The 20,492-nt window shown below is 41.7% G+C and overlaps 1 protein-coding gene across 2 annotated transcripts; it reads left to right on the top strand.

Moving 5' to 3' along the window:
* Nucleotides 1–181: 181 nt before the first annotated feature.
* LOC124120999 (chromatin target of PRMT1 protein-like) lies at nt 182–15,481 on the top strand. Of its 2 annotated transcripts, XM_046483942.2 has the most exons (7): nt 182–295; nt 1,715–1,790; nt 3,895–4,096; nt 4,828–5,068; nt 5,922–5,994; nt 7,369–7,464; nt 13,648–15,481. In XM_046483942.2, exons 2-7 carry the CDS (start codon nt 1,726–1,728, stop codon nt 13,880–13,882), a joined length of 912 nt encoding a protein of 303 aa, XP_046339898.1. In that variant the 5' UTR covers nt 182–295; nt 1,715–1,725; the 3' UTR covers nt 13,883–15,481. The 2 variants fall into 2 exon arrangements, with proteins under 2 accessions (XP_046339898.1, XP_046339899.1); XM_046483943.2 differs by lacking the exon at nt 7,369–7,464.
* Nucleotides 15,482–20,492: the final 5,011 nt, after the last annotated feature.

The following is a 20,492-nucleotide window of genomic DNA, read 5'->3' as shown; positions in this document are numbered from 1 at the left end:
CCATACAGTAGGCACGGGCAAAACTCTGTGGTTTATTTTTATTGCGTATAATTAGATGTGTAAACAAAAGTTAGAATTTTATTCGTTAATAGTGAAATGTACTAATTTGGATTTAAAGATGTATACGATAATTTTACAGGAATAAAGTGCAGAATTACTATTTAACATGAATCGAAGGTATTTGCTGCGGGCTGCTTGCGTCGTTGCCATTTTTAACGCGTCAGCAGAAGCCGGGAGAAATATTATCAAGTGAAACAATATCAGAGACATCATAACTCTGTATTTTGTGCAGAAGGTGTGTGAGTGTGTGTACTTGTGTTTGAATATGTTCCACAAATCCATTTCCTTCCTCTATTATGAAATAGATTCTGAATATCTGAAATAGGTCAACCGGTTTGCGGAATCCGAAACATTCCATCGGCATCCTTACATCGAGTCGACCTGCGAACCTTTTGTAATATTTTCATTTCCAACCTCAAATGCTTCGCCACTGAAACCCAGGTCAACAGTGTAAGATCAGGGGAGCACAGCGATAGAAACTAACTTATAGACCACTAGTCCTTATAATGATAACATATATAACCTGCGGGTGTTTATGGGCAAACCTTTAGTAATGGCAAATTCCAACCAGTCCTTATGATACATTAACTATTGGGCAGTTTGGCAAAAGCTACAGACAGTGCCATTTTTTACCGCTCCAAGCAGTAGCTAAACATTCTCCATGAGATAAGCAAGTTCTACAATGTTCTTGAATAGGCCTATTGACTGCTGAGATATGTACCTTTGAAGCCCCATCATATTCCCGCTAGTGTCATTATTTAGGGCTAAATTATTTAAATCTAAATCTTTTAGATTTACAACCATTATGACTCTTGACCCCTTGATTTTTGCTGCTAAGATTGCTGTAATGTTGGCAAATGGTTTGCTTTGTCTGGGACACAAACATGTGTACAGCAAAGATTTCAGTCGGTAGACACAAATGGTTTTCACAATTAAATATATTGTGTACTGGCACCCCAGCATTCATAGCGTTGTAGTACGCCTACAAAATAGCCAAATACCGGATCCCCATACACCATCTTTCTTTGTTTTGTAATATAGCTAACAGCCCGCCAATGTCACCGCGTTAGAAATTGTCACTAGCCCTGTAGTCCTTACCAAACTGCCCAATTGTAAAGATATCCTAAGGGCTAGTAGAAATTGGCCCATTTTAAGGGTTTTGCTATATGTTTTCATAATAAGGACTAGTGGACAAAAACTGTTAGTTTCTAACCCTGTGTGACCATTTTCATCATGGGGTATAAAGCTCACAATAAGCAGAACAAATTTCCACGCTTACATTTGTTTGGTTTGATATGATTAAACGTAAAAAAATTGCAAAGCAGTTCATAAACATAAAAAATTAGACATTTGAACATAGAAATGTAACTCGAAAATAAAAGTTCCATAATGGTGTGCAGTAACTTCATTTATAACATACTTTCGGACAACATTTTTAATTCACTTTGTAACTCAAAAAGCCATTGTCTTTTTTTCTGACAACATTTGTTTCAAGTCTTGGGAGCAAGGACCCCCAACTCCTCGTTATTTTAGCAAGGCGGTGAAAAAACGTTTGAAACCATTACCGTTATGCTAAGGAATGTGCTTGTGCATATCCTTTACCAATTTGGCAGAATGTATTCAGTATTCTAGCCTTTAATTCTTTCTGTTGCAGTGGTAGACAAGATGACGTCACAAGTCCCAGCAAAGATTGTGCTGAAAAGCACCACAAAGATGTCTCTCAATGATCGGTGAGGAATCCCAAGTGTTGCCACAACTACGGTTCATGGCTTCTGTTGTGACCAGCGCGGAAATGCTTGTGTGCAACATGTGTTCTCAGAGACAAAGTGGGAAGTGTTCTGAACTGAAAAAGGCTAATATCTCCTGGATATTTCCTAGATAGGACTTGCACCTCCCCCTGTGCTGTTTCATCGGCAAAGATTAAGCATGTTTACACCAAACGAGTCCAAAGCTCATGCCAAAATGGAAATATAAAATCCTAATGGATCGATATCTTAAATGAGCCCAGCTTCTTGAAAATCCTCACCTTTCAGTAAAATTCTTTGGATGAAGAAGAACAAATTTGATAGATAAAATACAAATGAGGATGGAAGGGTCACTGCTACCATGCCAGTCGGAGTCGTGAGAACGCTCGGTGGCTGTTTTATGTTTATTAACCCATGCTAGCTGATATACCGAAGGGTAAATATGGTGTGATGCTTCCTGACATCAGGAAGAGTAAGTAAGTTGAAACACCAGGGTACACCCACAGCGTGCCAGCTATCCCTCCAACACATGTTACTAATATGCATTTTGTTTGAATTCTCAACTCAATGCTTTCCATGTTTGAATGTATTATGAAGATGTTGATTCACAGCATGTCCAAATTTGCTAAAGCTGTAGTATGAGCTAAGGTTTGGCTGTAAGTTGATGTGATGTGAGGGATAGGTGTGGTCCTGGAGAGCTTCTGTGCAGTCACTGAGTGACTTATGGCATGCCATACACAAATACACGCCTTGCTCAGGCTGGCATAAACTATGCACCATGGTTTGAAAAAATATATATTCCTCTTGTGGGACCAGCTTCTTGGCATTTGACATTTCCTAAAGCAGCAGTGTCAAAAACTTTCGAGACTATTCGCTTTATCGTGGCTCTCAGAATCGTTTTCAGTCAAGTTAAGTGTTCTATGGACTTGCTAGCTGAGTTACTACACGAATAGACTTTCACTGGACACAGGCTTTAGACGAGTGGTTAAAGTCGCAGACAGCATAATGAAGTGACCTGTTGTCAGATTTTGGATTGTACCGGTAATTGCTGCTTCTTTGAGTATGGAGTTGAGATTCAATGTGGCATGTTTATGCCTTTCAATGTTTGGACAAGGATGTTTTTGTCCACTAGTCCTTATAATGATAACATGTAGCAAAACCCTTAAAATGGGCCAATTTCTACTCGTCCTTAGGATACCTTTACTATTGGGCAGTTTGGTAAGGACTACAGGACTAGTGCCAATTTCTAACGCTGTATAAGGATAAGTTTGGAAAGTACCAGTTCTTGGTGAAATGTTAGTTTTAAGCTAAGACAGTGTTTGAGATAGTTAGAAGTTACTTTTAAAGTTGCTATAGTTTGAATCATATGGTAATTAGTGTCTGATTAATTACAGGCAACAGTACAAATGGTAGTAATCATTATCAGTGTTGCTGTTAGCTGGGTGTCATGTCACCCAATATGGATAAGGCAATGTTTAGTATTCAGTATCCCCGCAGAAGATTAGCATCTTTGAAAGGCTGTTGTTGGAACTCCCTGAGATATTGTAGAGGACCTCCATGGAAGATGTGTCACCAGTTTGGTATTCGTGATAGTTTCCCTTGGTTTGAGGTATTCCACTCTTCCTTCCCATGAAATCTGACTTTACAATTCTTTACATGTAGGAAGTGAACACTTGTGATTAAATCCAAAGTCAACACTTGATTACAGTGGATATCTGTTTGTTGATGAGCAGGGATTGAGATTTTACATGTTCAGTGTCTTCATAGTAAAAGCATCCATGAATATTATGATTGGGTCATCTCAGTTAATGGTCATCATGCAGATCATCTTAAGTCCCTTAGACTGTTTTACTCAGTGGTGATAGGGACTAAGGAATCTTGTACTGGTTAAAAACCCACCAAACCATGTGTATAAGTGAATGAAAGTACAAAGCTCAGCGAAGGGACCACACAGCTACATGAGCATGGTAGAGGCATGGGCAGAAGGTGATGTGGTGCAGGAGGATGCTGCTACTGCTGCAGCCGCTGCCCAGTGTAAGTATGTTGTACTGCCCGCTATAACACCAGTGTTCTCTGCCTGTCCGTGAAGCTTCACCAACATACAGAAGACGCGCCCCCAAACCGTCGTGCCCAACATCCGCGCGAACATGGTGGCCCAGCAACAGGCGTCGGCCAAGAACAGGAGACTGGCCCAGCAGTTGGCCAACCGGCCTGGAGTTGGACCAATGATGAACCAACCACAGATCAGCATGCCAGGAACAGGGGTTGCCGTGGCGATGAGGCTCAAGAAGGTAGCGTGACTGAAGGGGTTTCCTGAACACTGGGATCGGGTGGTCAGGCTCGCTGACTTGGTTGATGCATATCATCGATCTCAATTGCGTGGATCAATGCTCATGATACCAATCACTGGAATCTCTGGTTCAGACTCCATTATTTATAGACAGTCGTCATATAGCTGGAATATTGCTGAGTGCGGCGTTAAACGAAAAACCAACCAACCAACTTGAACAGCACTTTTTAATACTATAGCAACATTTCAATAAGGCAATCTTGATAGTGCAGCCGATCATGTTTTTTTTATTGACATGGCCCGTGGGGTTTCAGGGTAAGAGTATAGATCCCCAGCAACAAGAGCTGACCACATTTATCCGGTGCTCAGACTCTCGGTGACTTGGTTGATAACATGTCCTCATACCTCTACGACGTTCATCGTTGCTCACAATATCGATCACTGGATTGTGTGGTCAGATTCCTATATTTACAGGTCGCTATGAATAAGCTGGGATAATGCTGCTTACGGCTTTAAACAACAAACAAGCAAATACAATATCCCGACAGTAGTTGACAGTGCGATAGAAATATTGAAATCAGGATAGGATGAAAAGAGCTGATAGTTAAAAACCTGACTAAGCATGTTAAGAATTCAACTTTGTTTACCCAAGATAATCCTCGCTTGAAGTTGAAAAGACATTCATATCTTTGTTGACAAATTTCGTGAAAATATTTAACAATTTGCCTACAGCGCAGTCTCCAGCAACGCTTGGGTCGGAGCAATGTGAAGGCCAGGCTGAACCTATCTGCCGTTGGGCGGGGCCAGCCTCGGGGAGGTGGCCAGCGGGGGAACCGACGTGGGGCCCGCGGGATGAGGCGTGGTCGGGGAGGGCCCCCTGGTGGCCAGATGAGTAGACAACAGTCGCAGGGATCAATTAGTGGAGACGGCAATATGGGCTTCAACCAGGGCTTTAACCAAAGCTTCAGTCCACGTGAGTTCATACAGCCAGTAGGAGCAGAATCATTGGTGGCCAGGGCCCTGTTCCACAAAGCCATCTTAGCACTGCGTTTTTCATAAGTCAATGTTAAAGTTGGGAAGCTGCAATCATCTTTGAGCTGATATCGGTTTGTGCAGTGGGGCCCTGGGCAATGGTGATGCAGCTGATACCATTTTGGTTTTACAAAGGTTGATGACCTCGTGTTTTGCTCAGATTTACTAGTGTTGCTGACTTTCAGGAACAAAGAGATCCATTCTTAGAATTTCCAAATGAAATTTGGCATCAAATACTCAATAACGCCCACAAATCTGAAAACATTGTATTTTGTCCTAACTCTCACAAATTTACTGAGGGTGGGGTGTTGCTCCGGACCCCACCACCCAGTGCTTTGTGTGTGTTGTCTACCGATGAACATGCGTTGGCTACTATGTCAACCACTGGCTTACCTGATATTTAGGTTGAAGCAGACAAGTTCATCTAAACTACGAGTGGAGACTGTAGTAGAGACCCGTGAAGATTCCAGGGTAGAATAGGTCTTCAGCAACCCATACTTGCCGTAAAAGGCGACTAAGCTTGTCGTAAAGGCGACTAACGGGATCGGGTGGTCAGGCACGCTGACTTGGTTGATACCAACCAATTGCGTGGTTCGATGCTCATGATATTAATCACTGGATTGTCTGGTCCAGACTTGATTATTTACAGACCGCTGTCATATAGCTGGAATATTGCTGAGTGCAGCGTTAAACAACAAACAAACCAACAAACCAACCAACTGTAGTAGATGTCAGTCCATCAGTTTCAGTGTTAAAGATATTGCTTGCTCGTAATACCCAGTATTTTGTATCAGGTCGAGGTGGGCGTGGCATGAGGAGGGGTGGATTCCAGCCTAGAGGTGGGCGTGGCAGTCCCAGTGGTTTCAGGTGAGTAACATGAACACTGTCTCGTGTGTAGGCAGGGCGTGTTTGGTTGTCTGTGAAGCCGACACAATCAGTGGCTTGTGATGCAGAGCTGCCAACCATGATGATTCGGATGTAAAAGTTCTGATATTGATCCTAATAAGGAAGAGAATTTATGGGTGTCATCTTTATGATGAGGAACACGTTGTGGAGTGTTTGCTTACTCTATCATCAGGTGAAGGAGTAAGCATATACTACGAAATGTTGTGTTCCTCATAATAAAGAAGTTGACATCCATGTATTCTCTTCCTTATGTGTTTCACTTCTAAATGCCTTTTGAAGACTTGATTGATCTTAATATTACAAAATTATGCTTGTTTTCTCCCAAATTCTGATTATTGACTTTTTTAACACATTATGTACGTGCATAAATATCACAGGAAATTGTTAATGCACCATAGACATGAAGCATTCTACAGTGTGGTAGCTGACGAATGAGAGCCAAGTTTTCATAAAAGTATCCATTACTCATTGGTGCAACATGTACATGGTGTCTGATTGGTTGTTACGTTGAAATACTCGAAAAACCACATTGTTTTTCTAAAAAACTTAATCAGTAGAATTTTGATGATATTTCACTTGCATCTCTGTCTAATGAAAATGTCGAAACAATAACCTCCGATTCTCTAGGGTGATTACCATGCTACAAAGGTCGACATGACACTTTTTCATAAATAATTCCTCCACATTTACCCCACTGATAACTGCAAGGCTTTAATTAGCATAAGGGTTGGCATCTCTGAGAGTACATCATTTCTACAGGTTAAATGTAATATCACTTATTTACTGTTATGTACTGAAATCTGTCCTTATTGCAGTATTTACCAGCATTACAAATAGGCACCGGTACTTTATTTCTTGCCAAACTGCCCAATAGTTATGTTATATGTTAATTTGTTATCATAATGAGCAGAGGACTAAAACTGTTAGTTTCTAATGCTGTGTACATGTCTGACTATGAGATGCAAAGAAAACTTTTACCAGTTTTAAACAAAGAAATGTCAGTTGACAGTGTGCGCCTACACATTGGTCATCCTGCAGTGCTTTGTACATGTACATGGAGGTGTTGTTGGTTCCTCCGGAGTCGGGCATCGGACTAGAGGCTGATGTCGCAGACTGCTGCACTATTTGGTTCACATGGTTAAAGTGACTGATCTCAAATGTTGCTACAACCCATATTATCATGACTATTTCAAATATGTTTGATAAATATCTAAGGATGTTTTTTTTATTGAATGAGACCAATTTAAAACTTGAAATGTAGATGTTGATTGTGAGACCTTGAGTCCAGAAAGGCCAGATGTGTCCACTGTCAGCTGTGTTCTGTTTGGTGTGTAGGGGGCGTGGTGGTGATGATGGGCGGCCATATTACCGAGGTGGTGGTGGGAGCCGCCGTGGGCGGGGTTTCCAGTCTCGTGGCTACGATTGGGGCCAGTAAGCTGTTGCTAGGTGTTAGCATGTTGGCTTCTCCCCTCTCTCTCTCTCTATCTCTCTCTGCCAGCCTTCCCCTCCAGCTAACCAAGTGCATACATCTTGGCTGCTCACAGTTAGGACCTGTGAAGTATTTGTTTCAAAACAATTTGTGCAGCCACTACCAGTTCTTTAAGTGTTTGTATGTGAGTCCAGGATTTATCTTGGTGTCCTCGGAGGCCCAATGGCCACAACAGATGTCAAAACAGATTCACAAATTAGAAAGAAAATATACAAATTCAAGTTATAATTATCCTTGCAAAAGTGTATTTCCCTGTTCAATAACGATAAAAAACTTTATATTTCTTATATAATTTATATCACAATTCAGCAAAATCTAAGGAAATAAAAAAAATCCTAATTTTAGTTTAAATTTTTAGTTTTGTCCAATTTGACTCCCCAACAAATATCAACATATCCAAGATAATCCCGACTGGCTGTAACATATCTGTAACGTATCTGTAACACTAAGAAAGCATATGAAGTTATCAGACATGGTTCACTTTCCTGTGTGTACTGATTTCAATATTTTTCTTCTTCCTTCACCATGCAGCTCTCCATTGGCTGGTTGTTTGTGTGGGAGATGTGTTTCTGTTGTTTATTCCCCCATCATACATGTCTGATAACATCATGTGTTTCAACCACGACAAGATACCGCTGAGACAATAGTGAAGAACTTAAAGCTTTCGGAGCTTACATGAGTTGTAAACTGTAATTCGTAAGCCATTAACAGATTGAGAAAGAACATTCTGAAAATGTATGCACTTGTGAGGTTTGCTCGTCAACTATTTTTGCTAGTGATTGACTAGATGTGGATGTGGTGTTGTCTTGACCGGGGACGGGTTGTGGTTCTTACCAGGTGACATAGTGTTACGTTTCTGAAGTGAGTTGGGGGCACGGGTGGCCCAGTCGTCTAAGGCGCTGCGATTCGCTGTGCAGAGTTGCGTCCCTTGGGCACGCCAGAAACCTATGATTGTGGGTTCTAATCCCGGTTCGCCCCGATCATGTTTCTAGGTTTGTCAGCACCATACCCGTGCTCGTGGGTTTCACCGAAGTGGTAAACGTCTGAGACCTGCATCACTTCGGGCTTTCCTCCCACATTAAGCTGACACGCCGTGATATAATGGAATAGTGTTAAAAGCGGCGTTAAACACAACTCACTCACTCACTCTGAAGTGAGTTGGGATGGTGGTTCTATGTAGCAGGGAGGGGACAGTGTCAGGGGATGTAGGTTTTGGTCCCGGTCACTGGTGTGGGGTGTCCTTATTGTGAGGGGTCATGTCTATCAGGGGAGGGGAGGCATGTCTTCTCAGGGGAGGGGGGGCATGTTTTAATCATGGGTAGGGGTTGTGTCCTTAGGACTATCAGGAAAGGAGGGTGTCATTGTCAGGGGGAGAGGTGTCCTTGTCAGGGGGAGAGGTGTCCATGTCGGAGATGGTCTGTCAGTCCACCAGCCCGAGTCAAGGTGGTTGTGATCCATGCCAAGGAGACTTTGGGCAAAGTAATGTTTTCTGGATGTTTTGCCCTTATCAACTTAGGTGTAGGTAGGTCTCCTTCTGTGCTGGAGATTGCCACTCCCCTGCAAGAATGGCCTGGATTGTGAGTTGTGGCTAGTTCACGAGTGTGGTTCTCTGTCCTGCAGAGAGGATTAATGCCGGATTTTTGTTTTCTAACCGCATACAGTACATGTTGTGTCCACTCTTTGCATCATTGTAATACTAGGGGCTTGTTTCACTCCATGTTGCTGGTCCGTGCGTTCAAAGGTCATTTTGACCCGGGAAGATTCCAGGGTAGAAAAGGTCTTCAGCAACCCATGCTTGCCGTAAAAGGTGACTAACGGGATCGGGTGGTCAGGCTCGCTGACTTGGTTGATGCATGTCATCAATCCCAATTGCGTGGATCGATGCTCATGATCTCAATCACTGGATTGTCTGGTCCAGACTCGATTATTTACAGACCGCCTTCATATAGGTGGAATATTGCTGAGTGCGGCGTTAAACAACAAACCAACCAACCAATCAAAGGTCATTTTGAATTAAGTATGTTGGTTGTCCTCCATTATGAGAGATTTATAGTGCCACTGAATCATTGACATCAACTTGCTGCTGTCCACAACAGCACAACGTCACAGGTTTGGTTGCCCTGATGCCAAGTTAAATCTGCTGCATTGTCCATCATCTGTGAAATAACTTCCAGTGCAAACAACCATACAGTGTATTCTGTAATAACGTGTGCAGAAACAATTGTACAGGAAATCCATACTTTGTTATGTATCAGAGCTCCAGATAAGCTGCGTATCTGCGTAAAATACGCATCAAAAATGCAGAAATATGCAGTAAAATAAAATCCAAGCGTAACAAATACGCAATGAACATTACAGATTCCCTACAAAAATAAAACTTGTGCGTATCATCGAAATATTGTGAAGTAACCCTGCGTATTCGATTAGCAAATCAGCACCTTATTTTGAAATTATAAACAGACATTCCGTCAACCTTGCCAAACTCCACGATGACAGTTACATCATGATCATTTGCCATTACACTTTCTTGTGGAAGTATCGTGTGTTGTTTAGTCCTATAAAGCTCTCGAACCCACACGACACCAGTTTGCAGGGACTAGATGAGTGGTGTATTTAAATATTTAACTTAAATACCCACATGTGTAAAAACTAGTGGGTAACAGAAATTTGAATACCCAGATAGAATTACTGATACCCAAAGATTTTAAAATGCATGGGTAAAATACCCACAACACCAAAAGCTTATCTGGAGCTCTGATGTATATTGCAACATACTGGGTGAAAATAAACATTCAAATAATATTTTCTGTTCTTTGCAATGTAATCAGATCCACTAATGTATTATTTCATGTGCTATAGATATATATTGTATAGGTTAGGTTTGTTGTTTAACGCCGCACTCAGCAATATTCCAGCTAAATGACGGCTGTCTGTAAATATCAAGTCTGGACCAGACCATCCAGTGATTAATATCATGAGCATCGATCCACACAATTGGGATCGATGACATGCATCATATGTAGAAGTATTCTCCATCATTTGGACTGAAGTAAATGGTGAAAATATTCATAATTTGATTATGAAATGGAAAGGAATTCTATCTTAACTGCTTTTTGAAGTAATTATCTATGTATTGTACAGCATATGTCCTGGTAGTGATCATTCTATGTGTTCAACTTATAGTTAGATACAGGAGTTATCTAAAAGATGTCCTAAATGCTGAAATTTATGTCACTGCCAGACTAATTGTGTACTATTTAGAACTCCAACTAAACGTAATTGGCTCAAATAAATGTTACTAAACTTGGGCTTCAGCGTGGTGATAGATTTTGCTCTACAAACAGTATTACTTGTGTGCTGTATTAGTGTGGTAGTGTGTTCCAAGCATGTCAACTCTCTGTAGAAGATCACTAGATTCAATGCTCTTTCCTTGTTATGAATGTTCTCATAGTTATTTATTCTTGTTACTAATTTCTCTTTTGATGGTGTTGATAAAACAATATGCCTCTCGGGCTAAAAGTTTGGTGGTAAAACTATTGCCAGCTGGTGGTTGAACAACAACTATCGCCAGCTGGTGGTTGAACGACAACTATCGCCAGCTGGTGGTTGAACAACAACCATTTCCAGCTGATGGTTGAATGACAACTATCGCCAGCTGCTGGTTGAACGACAACTATCGCCAGCTGCTGGTTGAACGACAACTATCGCCAGCTGGTGGTTGAACGACAACCATTTCCAGCTGATGGTTGAACAACAACCATTTCCAGCTGATGGTTGAACAACAACCATCGCCAGCTGCTGGTTGAACGACAACTATCGCCAGCTGCTGGTTGAACGACAACTATCGCCAGCTGCTGGTTGAACAACAACTATCGCCAGCTGCTGGTTGAACGACAACTATCGCCAGCTGGTGGTTGAACGACAACTATCGCCAGCTGCTGGTTGAACGACAACTATCACCAGCTGCTGGTTGAACGACAACTATCGCCAGCTGGTGGTTGAACGACAACTATCGCCAGCTGCTGGTTGAACGACAACCATTTCCAGCTGCTGGTTGAACAACAACTATCGCCAGCTGCTGGTTGAACGACAACTATCGCCAGCTGCTGGTTGAACGACAACTATCGCCAGCTGGTGGTTGAACGACAACTATTGCCAGCTGGTGGTTGAACGACAACCATTTCCAGCTGATGGTTGAACGACAACCATTTCCAGCTGGTGGTTGAACAACAACTATCGCCAGCTGCTGGTTGAACGACAACTATCGCCAGCTGCTGGTTGAACGACAACTATCGCCAGCTGCTGGTTGAACGACAACTATCGCCAGCTGCTGGTTGAACGACAACTATCGCCAGCTGCTGGTTGAACGACAACTATCGCCAGCTGCTGGTTGAACGACAACTATCGCCAGCTGCTGGTTGAACAACAACTAAAGTACTCACGGAAATGGAAAAAAACTGGGTTTTTTTTCGACCTCCGATCTTAAATAAATGCAGTTAATATACAAAATATGTAAATATTCAAACAACTCAATTAGTTCTAATTGGGCCTTCGCACAAATACAGCGTATCAAAGGTTTTTATGCCTTTTTACAAGTAAAAGTGTGTAAAAATGTGAATAAAACAGACTATTGTGAAACAGGGCATAACCAGGTGTAAGTAGATCAAGGTGACCTGTGACACCTTGATGACAGGTGAGAACAGGTGCATAATGCCTATAGTCTGTTTCTGCCTATAGTTTTATTTTTGAATGTTGAAAGTGCCGACAAATTACCTCCTGTAAAGTACATTTTGTATTGTTCACTGAGATCAAACTAGTAAATCCAGACTAGTACTTTTCGAGTTGTTTTGTTATTTCGTATTTACTGCGACGTAACACTTTGTGTCGATTTTTAATTGAGAAAAACAGGGTTTTTTTCATTTCCATGAGTACTTTAATGCCAGCTGGTGGTTGAACAACAATGGGATGACTGCGGTCTTCCAGGCCCTGTTATACTTGGTAGAAGGAGGGTGTTTAGCTGGTATACTATTGGCGTCTACTACTGGGATGACTGCGGTCTTCCAGGCCCTGTTATACTTGGTAGAAGGAGGGTGTTTAGCTGGTATACTACTGGCTTCTACTACTGGGATGACTGCGGTCTTCCAGGCCCTGTTATACTTGGTAGAAGGAGGGTGTTTAGCTGGTATACTACTGGCGTCTACTACTGGGATGACTGCGGTCTTCCAGGCCCTGTTATACTTGGTAGAAGGAGGGTGTTTAGCTGGTATACTACTGGCGTCTACTACTGGGATGACTGCGGTCTTCCAGGCCCTGTTATACTTGGTAGAAGGAGGGTGTTTAGCTGGTATACTACTGGCGTCTACTACTAGGATGTCAGTTGACATGAGGAGACTGCCCCAATGATGTTGCATCTGGTACAAGCTGCTTTTAGGTTCCCTGTTTTTACTGTACCATTTTTCATTCAGTAGATTTAGATTTTACATTTGGAATTTTCTGTCCAACCCCATACAAGTCACTGGAGTTGCACCAAGGTGTAATAGGAAATGAAGTAGTAGTTTGGAAGGTGGTCATGTTCTGCCTGCTTTCTGTGGGCAGGAACATTCATCCTTCTACAGATACCATCAATACAAGATGTGAAAGCAGTCCCTGGCTGTATTGATGTGCAACTAGAGTACTGATTGACAGTTGTTTGCTACCTGACAGTGTGTTGGTGTTGTCCTAACATTGTGATGTCAGCACAGTAGTACTAATAGTCTGATGTTGATGAAGTGTAAACCTTGATGTAACTCCGCCAGACAGCTTGGCCATGTGTTCCTGCAGCCTTCCCAGTCAGTTCCTCTTTTGCTTCTTGAGGTTTGATTTGCTTCATGTGGTGATAGAATGAAAAACAGATCAATTCTTGACATTTATTTTTGATAATGATTTTCTTGCTGATTTCGTATTGATCTATTATGTAAGTTAAGACTAGATGTGTAGAAGACATGAGGTGTTAATGTTCTGTGTGCTCTGTATGCCTAAATGAAAGTTTTCTGTCAGACATCTAAGTTTGTTGTATCTGTTAAGATCGCTATTCACTATATTACAAAGTTTTAGTTACCATGGTTACAGTTCCTATCCATTTCCAGGGGGCGCGGAGGGAGGGGAGTTAACCGGAGTCGAGGAAGAGGACGTTTCCAGCGAGGTGGAAGGTTCCAAGGTCGTGGTGGTCGTGGCAGGGGTCAAGGTCGTGGCGCAGGTCGTGGAGCAGGTCAGACCCCGATGTCCCGGGAGGAGCTGGACAACCAGCTAGAGGAGTACATGTCCAAGACCAAGACTCACCTGGACACAGAGCTGGATGCTTACATGGCCGAGGCCAGCTGAGGTGGACAGTGCTTCGAGACTAGAGACTTATAATGACTTGGGTGGTTGGGGATGAAGTGGAACCTGCACAGAACACGTCCATGCTGATACACCTCAAGTATCTCAATAAAACCATGATGGAGCTTTCTTCACGTGGGACAGTGCATTGTGTGGGCACGGTGTGAAGGGCGGCAAGGCCGGCTATAGTGTTGTAACAAGTAGCTATTATCTTAATTTCCATTGAGTTGCTGACAGTCTTCTGTTTGTGTGTTCCCGTGTGCTGAGGCCTGTGTCCCTGTTGGGTTGGAGGGGAGGGAGCCAAGAGGAAATGAACAAACCAGTAAATAAACGGCAGCAATTGCCTTGACATTTAAGTATTCATGTGACATTGACCAACTACTGCTGTGTGTGCACTCGACAGAATCAACTGAGTGATGGGCTAAACAGGGAGTCTATTAGCACGTCTTTGCTTAGATCCTTTGAACATTTATAAGGAAATATTGGGATGTTTGTAACTAATTACTTATGATTAGATGTGTGAAAACCATGTCGCACTGTCAAGCAAATGTATTGTGTTGTAACCATCCTCACTGCCATCATTTATATTGTTTAAACCTGCATGAAATATTGGCTGAATGTCAACTATTTAGTGATTAGTTGGAAGATGATACTGTAATCAACATTAAACAAGTTCTGTAGTGATCACGTCAGTTTGAAGTATAGCAGTACCTGGAGTTCCTCTGCGGCGGACCCTTGTAATCCAACCAGCTGTGGAACAACTCACACAGTTTTATATCTTTGTTTCCCTGTCAGTGTCGGTGTTGTCATTTGTATTCATAATACATCATGTATTTATTGCCATTTGATTTTATATATGTTTATTCTGTAGCTGGTGAAGCTGTGTGTCAAGGAAGCATTTGTTTTTTAATACAATCACTTAGGAGTGAAACCTTTTTTTAATTTTACATGTTGGTGTCAGTGATAGTTTAGTTGTAAACTTTCTCTAGTTCAGTGGTGTTATGTTAAAGTCAGGAGTGGAATTTCCCACTTATTACACTTGGGACTAGTCTTTCATGCAGCATAAACTGTTTCTGGATAGAGAACTAGTCCTCACTGTTTTTCGCTTGTCTTGAACTGGTGGCTGTTGAGCACTGGTTGTTCTATGCTTTCTTAAGCTAAACATGTACTTACTTTGATAACGGTCAGAATCACCATCTGAATCTATGAACACATGTATGTCTTGTAAATGTGTTCACGAAGCCACAATATTTCGGTCTTGTATAGCGAATATGAGGAGTGGTTGCTATATCTTGACTAACTTCATAGATTAGCTCTCAACTGCAGTCACCAGACAGATAAGCAGAAAGGTAACTGAAATATTAAAATGTTCCCCCTTGTGGTTTTGAGCAGACTGAACAAACTCCTGCTACATCACAAGCAACAGTCGTCTGCCAGGCAGCCAGCCCACAGTCTGGTTGTGAAGTGTAGGACTTGCGTGACTGTGTACGTTCACTGTTCAGAGACCTTGTTTTACATACATACTCTTCCTGTTTGTAGATAATGTACAGAAATCATCATTTCTTAAATAAAGGAAAACATGAATGCCTAATGTGACATGTCGACACTTGTTGGTTTATTATTGCTGCGTCACCATGAAGACAAATGGACCATGCTACTGCAGGAACAGTCTCTTCATCCTTTTCAGATGCTGTTTCCTGATGCTCAACAAGTATCAGTGTGAGAAAGTGAATAATTATTAAACAGCTACACCGCATTTATCTTTCAAACAACTCGGCCTAATCTTGCCTGGTACAGAGATACTTGTTTCTGATTTGTTCAGTATGGGCATGTCTTTCCATGTATTGTGAAAGGCGACTATACTTGTCGTAAAACGCGACTAAAGGGATCGGGTGGTCAGGCTCACTGACTTGGTTGATACATGTCATCAATCCCAATTGCGTGGATCGATGCTCATGATATTAATCACTGGATTGTCTGGTCCAGACCTGATTATTTTACAGACCGCCGTCATATAGCTCGATTATTGCTGTGTGTGGCATTAAACAACAAACCAACCAACAAACCATGTATTGTGCCTACAGATTAGAAAACCAATTCATAATCTCTGCTGGGAAATGCCGAGCTTCTCAAAATGGACACAATTATGTTATCACATTATCTTGAAACGGAAAACCTATGAAATGCATGTTGGTGAACTAAATCCAGAATAGGCGATTGTGAAGCAAGCGCCGATAACTCTGAATGTGTTTACGTTGTCTGTCTTCTGACAGGATGTGACAACATTTTAGATAAACGAGCTAAACATGTGGGCAATATAAATTTCTCAGTGTATCCCTCAGGGTATATGGTGTGATATTCCCATTGTGTGATAATCACCATTTTCAATGACACCAGGCATTGTGACCAAGTGATCACCATTTTCAATGACACCAGACATTGTGACCAAGTGATCACCATTTTCAATGACACCAGGCATTGTGACCAAGTGATCACCATTTTCAATGACATCAGACATTGTGACCAAGTGATCACCATTTTCAATGACATCAGACATTGTGACCAAGTGGTCACCATTCCCAATGACACCAGGCATTGTGACCAAGTGATCACCATTTTCAATGACATCAGACATTGTGACCAAGTGATCACCATTTTCAATGACATCAGACATTGTGACCAAGTGATCACCATTTTCAATGACATCAGACATTGTGACCAAGTGATCACCATTTTCAATGACATCAGACATTGTGACCAAGTGGTCACCATTCCCAATGACACCAGGCATTGTGACCAAGTGATCACCATTTTCAATGACATCAGGCATTGTGACCAAGTGATCACCATTTTCAATGACATCAGACATTGTGACCAAGTGATCACCATTTTCAATGACATCAGACATTGTGACCAAGTGATCACAATTTTCAATGACATCAGACATTGTGACCAAGTGGTCACCATTCCCAATGACACCAGGCATTGTGACCAAGTGATCACCATTTTCAATGACATCAGACATTGTGACCAAGTGATCACCATTTTCAATGACATCAGACATTGTGACCAATTGATCACCATTTTCAATGACATCAGACATTGTGACCAAGTGATCACCATTTTCAATGACGTCAGACATTGTGACCAAGTGATCACCATTTTCAATGACATCAGACATTGTGACCAAGTGATCACCATTTTCAATGACATCAGACATTGTGACCAAGTGGTCACCATTCCCAATGACACCAGACATTGTGACCAAGTGATCACCATTTTCAATGACATCAGACATTGTGACCAAGTGATCACCATTTTCAATGACATCAGACATTGTGACCAATTGATCACCATTTTCAATGACATCAGACATTGTGACCAAGTGATCACCATTTTCAATGACACCAGGCATTGTGACCAAGTGATCACCATTTTCAATGACACCAGACATTTTGACCAAGTGATCACCATTTTCAATGACATCAGACATTGTGACCAAGTGATCACCATTTTCAATGACATCAGACATTGTGACCAAGTGATCACCATTTTCAATGACACCAGACATTGTGACCTAGTGATCACCATTTTCAATGACGTCAGACATTGTGACCAAGTGATCACCATTTTCAATGACATCAGACATTGTGACCAAGTGGTCATCATTTCGTGGGTTCTTATGACAAGCAACGAGGAGTCGCTAGGATGTGTAAATTAAAGTCATCACCTATAACTGAGTAGCGTAAGGGAGAGTTCCACTGATTGACGGTGTCTCCAAAGTGAGTGAAAACCTTCGCTACACCGGGAAAGAGAAGAGAACTCACGAACAAACTATATTCAAATGCTGGTAACTGACCTGTTACAGAGGGCACGGGTGGCCCAGTCGTCTAAGGCGCCGCAAATCGCTGTACAGAGTTGCGTCCCTTGGAAACGCCAGAAACCTATGACTGTTGGTTTGACTCCCTGTTTGCCCCGATCATGTTTCTAGGTTTGTCCGCACCATACCCGTGCTCGTGGGTTTCACCGAAGTGGTGAACATCTGAGACCTGCATCACTTCGGGGTTTCCTCCCCCATTAAGCTGACACGCCGTGATATAACTGTAATACTGTTAAAAACGGCGTTAAACACAACTCACTCACTCACTCACTCACTCACTCACTCACTCACTCACTCACTATCATGACAATGTTCAATGTTATATCAAGTCTGGGCCAGACCATCCAGTGATAAATATCATGAGCATCTCCTCCCACATCAACGCCAGAGAACAGATTCCATTGGGCGTAAAAGACAAAATAGCGATGAAAATTATATAAATGGATCACTGAATATCAGTTCGACGTAGAACTATGATAAGGCGAGAAACATTTAAGCATACCGCTGCCTGAATCTGAAAGTAAACCTATTGGACATCAACACAGATGTAACCTGTGAAGATGCAGGGTAGACTAGGTCTTCAGCAACTATTCTTGTCGTAAGAGGCGACTTACGGGATCGGGTGGTCAGGCTCGCTGACTTGGTTGATGCATGTCACCGTATTCCCATTGCGTGGATCAATGCTCATGATATAATTTCCCATCGGCCTGTTTCTATTCGTAGTTTGTGCTTACCAGTTCCAGAAACAGTAAAAGTTTAGAGATATGATCAGGGAAAAGTAAATATTATATATTATCCTGTTCAAAAGAACAACACTAAATATTGGAAACATTTGGACACTTTTAATTTAGTCTTGCAAATGTACAGACATCTATCACATGACAAATGATTTCAAATAGTTCATTTCTGTAATTCATTTTCAATGTACAATACAAAAAGACATGCTTAATGATATCATGAGCTACAATTCTACATCGACATTCCCTAGATTCTATATTTATCCCAGCCGTACAAGATGAGGCAGGTTTTGGAACTGTTCCTGACGTTCAAGTGCAAGCAGCCAGAGTCTGTGTTCTTTATCATTACGAAGCGAGACATATCTATTTAAGTTAAGTCTAGATAGCAGCTTAGAGCATACAGCTTCCTGGTCTGCAGAAATAATCCTTTCCTTAACAACATCAGACCATGCCTTTTTAAGCTACATTTAATTAGATAATCTTCTATTTCTGCATAGAGATTGTATCTTTTGACAAGTCTACGCATGTTATATACAGGTGACAAAGCACATCGTTTTCTGAAGTTATCCAACGCTATTTCGTATCTAAACTGCCCAAGGCGAGTAATGAATACCTTTTTAAAAACATAGCTGTAACGTTGAATAACTTCCAGCATATCGTATTCTTTGAGGGTTAATAGTCCCCAGACATTACACCCATAGAGCCCGCATGGGAGTATCACTCGTTCCCAGATCCTTTTTGCTGGGATTGGATTCATGCCTCCAAACTTTAGTCCAGTATCATTATTACTATTTATTAACATTTTTAACTTTTCACAAGCTAATTGTGTTCGTTCTAAGGAAGACTTAACAGAGCTAATCCTGACACCTGCATATATTATAGATTGCTGAAGTGGAACACACATACTGCCCAAGTACAGTGATTGAGAGCAGGTAAATTTACGCTGCACATCAAACATTAGAACAGTAGTATTCGTCATGTTTTACCCGTGATACCAAGGTCATAAAGTTTTAGAAAAAGTCCATCTAGCCATAACCTGTCGGAGGCTTTTTGATTATCTAGAAATGCACAGTAGACTGGAGAACTTCTTTCATTGTAATATGCTATTGCTTCTAATAGTGTGAGGGCCGCAGTGTCTGCACCTGCATTCTTGCGAAAGCCAAATTGGAGAAGATGTGGGAAATTACAGTTGTACATTATTGCTGCATTTTGAAGGGCTGAGGTGATGTATTCATTGTAATATAAGGGTAACGCTGTTTTTCAGGGCATAATCATTTGCAGAAGCCTGAGGTCTTCCATAACAGCCCGACGAAGGAGGGCTGTTGAAAAGACCGAAGGCTTCTGCAAATGATAATGCCCTGAAAAATAGCGTTACCGTTATTATAGCTAAAATGGATGGGATTTGTTATGAAATAAAAGGAAACAACAATATCGATTTTGAAACATTTACTGCAATCAACACGATGTCACTGACCCCATTTTACAAATATGGAAATGTCATAGAACAAACCAGATGACATCACTATTGAACGTTACGTCACCTATCCGTATCCTATGACCTCACCCAACAACGGGCGTGATAATGGCCCGTCGTCAAGTAGTATGAGGGCATTATCAAGTTACAGTGGCCCGCTCATTTCTGATAACATGCGGGCGTTTTTATGATAATTCTATCCATTTTAGCTATAATATTGAATAAAGTCTACTGGCGTCTGGTAGTCTGAAATTGCAAAAACAGTATCACGAAGCCAGTTTTCTGTTTCATAACGATAAAGCATTAGATCCGTCTCAGTTGCTTTGCGCCAGTTAAGTTTATCACCTCCATATTGGCTAATAGTATAAGGGTAACGCTCTTTTTCAGGGCATTATCATTTGCAGAAGCCCGAGGTTTTCCATTAACTGCCCGACGAAGGAGGGCAGTTGAAAAGACCGAGGGCTTCTGCAAATGATAATGCCCTGAAAAAGAGCGTTACCGTTATTATAGCTAAAATGGATG

The sequence above is a fragment of the Haliotis rufescens genome, unplaced genomic scaffold, assembly GCF_023055435.1.
Source record: "Haliotis rufescens isolate VD_foot unplaced genomic scaffold, xgHalRufe1.0.p SCAF_14, whole genome shotgun sequence".
NCBI lineage: Eukaryota > Metazoa > Mollusca > Gastropoda > Lepetellida > Haliotidae > Haliotis > Haliotis rufescens.
This window is presented reverse-complemented; position numbering and strand designations above follow the sequence as displayed.